At 39.5% G+C, this 7654-nt stretch overlaps 1 protein-coding gene across 9 annotated transcripts in view; it reads right to left on the bottom strand.

Annotated features, from left to right (window-relative positions):
• col14a1a (collagen, type XIV, alpha 1a) overlaps positions 1-7654 on the bottom strand; it is a 147209-nt gene that overhangs the window by 43085 nt on the left and 96470 nt on the right. For all 9 annotated transcript variants that reach the window (XM_020608497.1, XM_020608498.1, XM_020608499.1 and 6 more), the window contains 6 exons: positions 6135-6278; positions 5706-5870; positions 5417-5455; positions 5104-5242; positions 3797-3939; positions 2936-3045 (listed from right to left, as the gene is read on the bottom strand). In XM_020608497.1, coding sequence (XP_020464153.1) covers positions 2936-3045; positions 3797-3939; positions 5104-5242; positions 5417-5455; positions 5706-5870; positions 6135-6278 — 740 coding nt within the window. The remainder of the gene's footprint in view (positions 1-2935; positions 3046-3796; positions 3940-5103; positions 5243-5416; positions 5456-5705; positions 5871-6134; positions 6279-7654) is intronic.

The following is a 7654-nucleotide window of genomic DNA, read 5'->3' as shown; positions in this document are numbered from 1 at the left end:
AGATTTAGGCACCAATCCCATTTCACTTCACTGTATTAAGGTTTACTCCTCTAACTGGATTAATCATGAAGTTGTTCATCTTTAGGACAACAAATCCAGCCACCCCAAATCTGTCTTTCCAGCAGACACAACACATTTATATGTGGTTGCTGTTTTTGTTTCTTCACTACTAAGTCTTCTTTCCAAGAAGCTACAGTAAGAGTTATAGAAACAAGGCCACAAAAATCATTTATAGAGAAATTAAGGTAATTTAGAATTTTACTCTGTATTAGCTAGAAAGCTACAAAGGACTGGAGCAAATTCCCTGAGTATCATTTTATAGCACACGAGGACAGCTGTAGTGCATGGAAACATCTTTAATGTGAAGCATTTTGAGAGGATGAAAAAGGCATTCATACACTTGTGGCGTGTAATATGTCTGAGGAATACGTGAGTTGACAGCTTTCACTTCTTTCTATGTCAACATGTCTCTCTGCTTTCCTCAGGATTTTCCTACCTCTATTTCTCTCTGTGTCAAACTTGCTGTCCTGTTTCCTCCTTTGCTCTCCTTTCCCTCTCCTTCACCTGTGCTTCAGTGTGTGTGTGTGTGCGCGCTTCACTGCTGGGTATTTCTGCTTTCACATATGGCGCCTTCATGTGGTAATCCCTTTAACCCACACACAAACGTGAGCACAAATGCTCCTCTTATTTGCTTGTCTTCCTGTCTAAACGAGGATGAACACGTCCTCTGGCTAGGCAGTCTTCTGCATCTGTTCCCTCTCTCAACGTTGTCATGTTCTCCAGCAGAAAGAGAGAAAACAACGGCGAGGACAAAAGACACTAAGAATGATGGACAGCTACTAACTGACATTTTGAGATAAAGAAAGACAGATGGAGAGTTGGTAGGCTGGTGCTTGTCTGCTGTGAGCAAAGATCCAAAGAGAGTTCCAGTAAAGAAACTACACATCAGCAAATCTATAGAAAAAAAGCATATTACATACTTTGCCTTCATGTTCCACTCCACTGTGTTTCCATCCAATTGTCAAATGTTAATCATCTTTTAGAACGTAACAAAACAATACATGCCAAAGTCATTTTCCATCAGCCCCGCTGAAGTAAAAACACCTCTCTAACAGTGTTGCTTATTCAAAGACAAAGAAACTGATCATTGTTCGGCTAGTTGCACTTGTTATTTTGTCTCGCTAATGTTAATTTTTCATGCTGGAGCCTTTTGCAATGTGAATTAATCATTTACTGGGCCTGTTGAGGCCAGACCAGTGTCGTTATTTATTCAGTAGATGCATTTTATTCCATAATTTCCTTTTTCACAAAACACTTTCTCGTCTCAAGTGAGCAGAAAATTGTCTTACACTGAGGGAATGTCATCAAAATTGGCCATTTCCATTCAGTCAGACTAATTTGATAGAACATAATTTACATAAATAATATTTGGATAGAATCACAGTGATGAAGGGAAATAAGAACTGTGTTTGTCAGAGAATCAGTTGGGAGGACAAACTAATATCATCTCTGGTGGTCCAGTCTGAGGTCACTGGTGAAAAGAAATAACACTAAGACTACCACTGAAGGCAAATACGCTTCCACTGACACAGAAACTAACTATTAAACTAACAATAATGGTTTGGCTGTGTGTTTGTAGATGCACTCTTTTTTTATAGCAACAAAAATGTAGCACATGCTGTGTCCACAGCAAACGGACAACAGCCCCTTTGACACTGTCCATCAGATGCAGGCACTTTCCGCATCATTGTTCTGCATAAATAGTACAGTACCAGCATGAGGGGGTCAATGTTAACCCTCCAAAATACCGCAATGAGAGGTAGTATTTTTGCTGAGACAGGTTCGCCCCACCTCCTGTCTAAATGGAAGAAGGCAGAATGAGGGTTTGCAGGTCCGTGTGAGAGGGACAGAGAGAGAGCTAGAGAGTGAATGAGGAGAGAAGGCAACATCAGTGAGAACGAAGTAAATCAGAGAATTACAACATTATTTTGTGATCATTTTTACATGATTAGTGTTTACATTCTAAAGTAGGAATAAACACAGAATAAACACAGCCAAACCACTGCACACCCCTGTGGGAAGGAACCCTTTTCATGAGTTCAGTATAAAAGGGGTTAAAATAAAAAAAGGATGCCTTGAAGGAAGGTCAAAACACCAGACATCTGCCACAATCTTTGTGTAAAACAGGTTGGAGGAATTATATTGTAGGTTGTAGCACTGATTAAATGTTTGACACAATGGCTACAATGATTGTTAAGTAATCTATTTATGCTATAAAATGTCCACTGTAACTTTATTATTAAACCATAGAGAGGTCTTAAAGGGTGACACGCAAACACATACACCACAGCAGTGTTGACAGTCAGATGAAAAAAATTCCAGCATAAGAACTACTGGAAATCCACCCAACAAAACGTTAAAACTATCAATACACAGTACTGTAAAGTAGACCTGCCTTATTTCTGGTCGATGTCCCAGTGGAGTGCTGGCGAGCTGCCTGCTCTCTCTGTCTTTTTCTGCTCTGCAGAGTTTCAATGATCTGAATATTTGTCTGAAAAACTGCAGCCTAAAACTGAGGGTTTGTCAATGTGAATCTTACACTGCATCTAGTGCAAACTAGCAAATGTTCTGTAGCCACTGCAGTGGTTCCACATGTGGAACAGACCAGGCTGAGTAGGATGACACTGCTTTTCAAGTCCGTGATTGGTGCTCTAGTTGTGCTTCTAGTTCTAATGGACCTGAAGCTTTTTGCTTTCCTTACATTTGCTAACATACTCTGACCAAGAGATCAAATCTTTGTCTATAGATTAATGCTACAAAACAAGTACATTAATATAAAGTTATATGGTAAGGTTTTTACATGGCGAATCAGTTTTATCATGCTAAAGTTGACTAATCAATGACTTTTCAGCACTCATATTTTTTAAAGACTAACCTTGTGGAAGCTGCCATGGAAGATTCTTTTGATTCCAGTTCCTTCGAAGGTAACATTCTGGAAATCTCCTTTGTAGTCATGATTGAAGAATGTCAAGGTCTTCCCAGAGTCTGTAGAGGAGCAGAGGACAGAAACTGTTGATGTCTGCATCAAGCAGAAACTTGCCTTGTACACACCGTCTCCTGCTAGTTGAGTCCAGTCAAGATCTGGTTTGTAACAACAGGGAACCACATGTGCTGGACAATACTGCCAACTTGACCTTTGTACTCCTCTGCTATTTCTCTGCATTTAATACAAACCTTCATTATCACATTATGATATATCAAATCCTTGTCACTTGAACTTGCAAGACTTTTTAATACCATTGTGTGTTAAGTTCCATGTAGAAACATTTTCACCAAGCACTAAATGAACTGCATACTGCTAAACATATTTGTGGAAACGAAAACTAAGCTCACAAATTTACAAATTGTTACTGGTCATGTCTCTGTGAGACAAAATATGGCAAGCAGAAAAATTAGCACATGGACAGAGAAGGCCATCTTTTACTTTTTGGAGCCAATGAGTCAGACCTTCCGCAAGCAGAAGAGCTCAGGTATGTCATGAATCTTAATGAGGATTGAGAATACATGATAAGATGAAAACTTACTGGAACAAAAATGTACTGTACTTCAGCTGTAAATAGTGATTTTCTCCAGAGTTACTTCTAAAATCTGCTGCACTGTTCACTCTCACAGTTTCTTTGGAGGCAGTGGAAATGCAGCAGCTGCTGTTTGAGTTTGTACTCATCAGACTCTGATGTACTGTCATGCAGATGAGAAAAAGAAAAGATTAGCAAAAACAGAAGTGATTCAAACTCACTGTCCAGGATTAGTCCCACAAGTGGATTGCCGTTTTTGCTGAGGATTTCCCACAATGCAAAGGGCTCCTGTGGAGTCTCAGGAAGTAGGCGGAGCATCATAGAAATGGTGTAGTCAGAGGGTAAACCCTCAGGGTGAAGGTACCTGGTACACACATGAAAGAACAAGCACTCACATACAGACTGTGAGCTTGGCTGTGCCCTAAAGCCACGTCATCTTTTTCAAAGTGCCATTGTCTTTTCTCAGCTGTTATGAACGCTTTAGGAGAGCTCCTAACTGCCTTAAATTTTCTTTGAGTGCCAGCCTCTTTTTGAACACAGAGCCTAGACTTTTTTTTGTGCAGCTGCCTCCGGGCATTTCAGGTTTAAATTATCTTAGCTTTGACTTTTCAGAGCGCTTGTCAATGTCACTTTTTTACAAGCTGAACAATCAGAACAGGGAGCTAAAGTTAATGCTGGCTGACAACATAGACTGAGAAAAAGCTCCTAAAATGATCATCACATCACATCACAGAAAAATAAAGTATTTACAGGAGCACAACTGGCACCACTGATTGCTCATGTTAAGTTTCTGTATGCAAAAGTGCTACAGCTGTGCATTACTCGGCGTTAACAATCGCTATGTTCATTGCTGTATGTGCAGTAAAACCTCAGTGAGTTAAAAAGAAATTCACCTGTTAAATGATCATAAACTTGCAGAACAGCGATACTTCCAGTTTTGCCTGTGTTAACCATAATGAGCATTTACCATGTGGCATTCTTACAACATCTCTGCCGACCGTGGTGCTTTAATGTCAGTGGGCTAATTTATTTAGTCTTCTGTGGGCTTCGGCCCTGCTGTGGAAATGCACATTACACTGCGTTCGAGGGTCTTGTACCCCAGGGACAGTTCTTGGGCTTTAACTCCTGGGAATAAAACACACCTAGGACTTTCTGGTGGAAATGCAGCTATATTTAATATCTGATGCAGTTTGTTCTCAGGTGTCAGTTTCAGAACAGATCTTGATCTCACTGACACACAAATAAAATTGTTACTGAACAAACCGTCATCTCCAATTCCATCTGCTTTTAGTATACCAACATAGCCAATCACAAAGCACATATGCTGTTATAGTGTCGTAGTAATTTTATGTAATAATTGTGTCAGTCTAATACAACATCTCTGTCATAAATCCTTCCTGTCAATAACATTTCTATAACATAGGTGCCATAGGTGAGGTGAGAACAATTCGATTCAACAGGTGTTTGTTTTACAAATACTGCAAAATGTGGTTTCACATTTAGCCCCCTTACTGCACAAGTCACTCACTTGGTGGGCTGTGACACCAGGGCGTCTCGGTGTAACCTGTAACAGGGGAAGCTGTTGAATGAACCCAGCTCCAGAGAAACTCCTGGTATGGTGCTGTACTCCTTCTCTACCAAGCCAAACTTCTCCATCATACGGAAGCCTCCAAGACAGAAATCATCATCACTACCTTCATCATCTAAATCAGTTGTGATCACAATTGTTACCACCACTAATGCATCCAACGTCAATATGTTATTGCTATCATAATAATTAGCTTCCTATCCAGGCAACTGGTACAGTGTTACATTGTTCCTTTCACTTTTGAAGCTCTTACCTGCCATTGTGTTACCGCTCATCCAAACAGATGGACAAGCTGAAAGAGAAAAGATTCTTTTAGTTCGTCCTCAGTAGTTCTGAACTCTCAGCCTTCAAATGCCTGTTTCCTTCCTTTTTTTTTCCATAGTTAGTTTTCATGTCTCACCACTAACACTACTCCTTTCTCAGTCTTCTTTCCACCTCCTTCACTCCATCTGCCACTCCTGAGTTTGCTGAGCTTTCTTTTTCCTTCCTGGTGTCTTAACCCCTCTTCTGTTTTACACATAAAATGAGGTGGTGTGACTTACTGGCGGTGACAGCCTCGCACACAAAGGTAATGAGCTGTTCTTCGATTTTCTTCACAGCATCCAAATCGTCCACAAAAAAGACGTGTCTATCGCTGGGCTTACTGGCGATATTCACCAGCTCTCCATAGTCTGCATCAGCAAAGCCAATGGCAAAGATGACATGACCTGAGGATGAAATTAAAGAAAACAATTCATTACACATTATTAGACTTAAACTAGTCTGATGTCCTAAAACAGTACAATTTGACAAACAGTTCATAAGCACTCAAGCACTGGGGGGTGGGATGGGAATGTCTTCCATCCTGCCTGTACTGTGCCAATACACATAACTGGCCTTATCAATGTCAACAAAATAATTGCTGGATCTTTCCAGAACTTTAACAAACCACTAATGATTTTACTTCTGTATTTGATGTATAAAATACCCACCGTCCATCTGCATCTCCTTGGACACTTGGTTAACATCATCTTGTGAACGTCCATCAGTAAGAACAACCAGGACTCTGGGAATGCCCCGTCTGGCCCCAGCCTCAGAGGTGAAAATGGAGTCTCTCACATGTTTGATGGCCCGACCTACAAAAGAACACTTGATTTAAACCACACCAATTATTAATGCAGGTTTAGCCCATATACCCATTTACAGTATACTTAACATTTATACCATCTGCTTTGAAAGCAAACCATTTAGATAGTTGTTGTACATTGCGAGCAGTATCTGCAAGACTCAAATTAGAGCTACTTTTATTTAATTTATCACATAAGTTTTGTGTCTGGTTTGTAAGATGAAATGCGTAAAGCACCACATTAGTTCTGGCAAAGCACCAACTATTCTTAAGTCTATGCAAGATTATTTTCATGCTGTGGTGAAGACATCCAGCAGGCTTAGGAAGGTGGCTAGCAGTGAAGTAACATACACTATATATATTTACTATGACATAGAGAATAAGGGCATCCGGCATGAAACACGTGCCAAATGTCAACATACGAATGGTCAGGGTGATGATTTGCTGTGGCGACCCCTAATGGGGAAAAGCCAAAAGCGAGAATAAATATGCAAACCCATTAATACTGTATGTGGTGCTTGGACCCACAACACTCTCTGCAGCACCATGTCTAGATATCAAGCTTCATTTCGTCACGGGTGAAACATTTTGCAGCAGTTAGTTAATCACTGCTTGTGCATACATTTTCCTTCCCATGTGAGGCTGGATGCAGATACATACTGTACATGGCAAACTAAACTTACTGGAAGCACAGATGTTTTTTTTTCAAGCTTTTTAAAAAAGGCCTCTTCTTGAACTGTTATAAAAAGATGAATGCTTGTGACCTTTTAATGTACTTCCTAATTAAAAAACATGTATTCTTTATTTTTACACTGACATTAATAAAATACATTATTGAACCCATAATTATTACATGACAAAGAGTGACCTAAAACACCTAAAACCAAATTTAGACCAAATACCCACTGGCATTTAAAATATGTCAGAAAACAGACAATGTCCTCTGCATTCCAATGAGCCCTATAAATGGAGTGAACTTCTGACAATGTGTAATTGACTTAATAAGTCAATACAATGTGTCTAGACAGCTTTAAAAGGTTTGAAGAACCACCTACAACAAGCGACCAAGATATCAATGCAACATTTGTCACTGAATCTAACAATGCCTCAGACGTACCATTGTGATTAAAGCAATTATTATTAAATTAAATTTTGAATAGTCAAATATTAACAAAGATGAATCAACACTCCAGAAAAACGTTATGCATAATTATACCGTATTTTTATTATATTGCTACTTATGTATTTGCCTCCAGACAGCTCTCTGCTGCTACCAACTGACATGACTGTGACTACTGTTGAAGTTAGTTCAAGGTATCACAACTTAAAATAACAAAACAAAAAAAAGTGAAAATGAAATGGTTGTCTGCTGATGCAGAATATATA

The sequence above is a fragment of the Monopterus albus genome, unplaced genomic scaffold (genome assembly GCF_001952655.1).
Source record: "Monopterus albus unplaced genomic scaffold, M_albus_1.0 scaffold93.1, whole genome shotgun sequence".
In the NCBI taxonomy this organism is placed as follows: Eukaryota; Metazoa; Chordata; class Actinopteri; order Synbranchiformes; family Synbranchidae; genus Monopterus; species Monopterus albus.
This window is presented reverse-complemented; position numbering and strand designations above follow the sequence as displayed.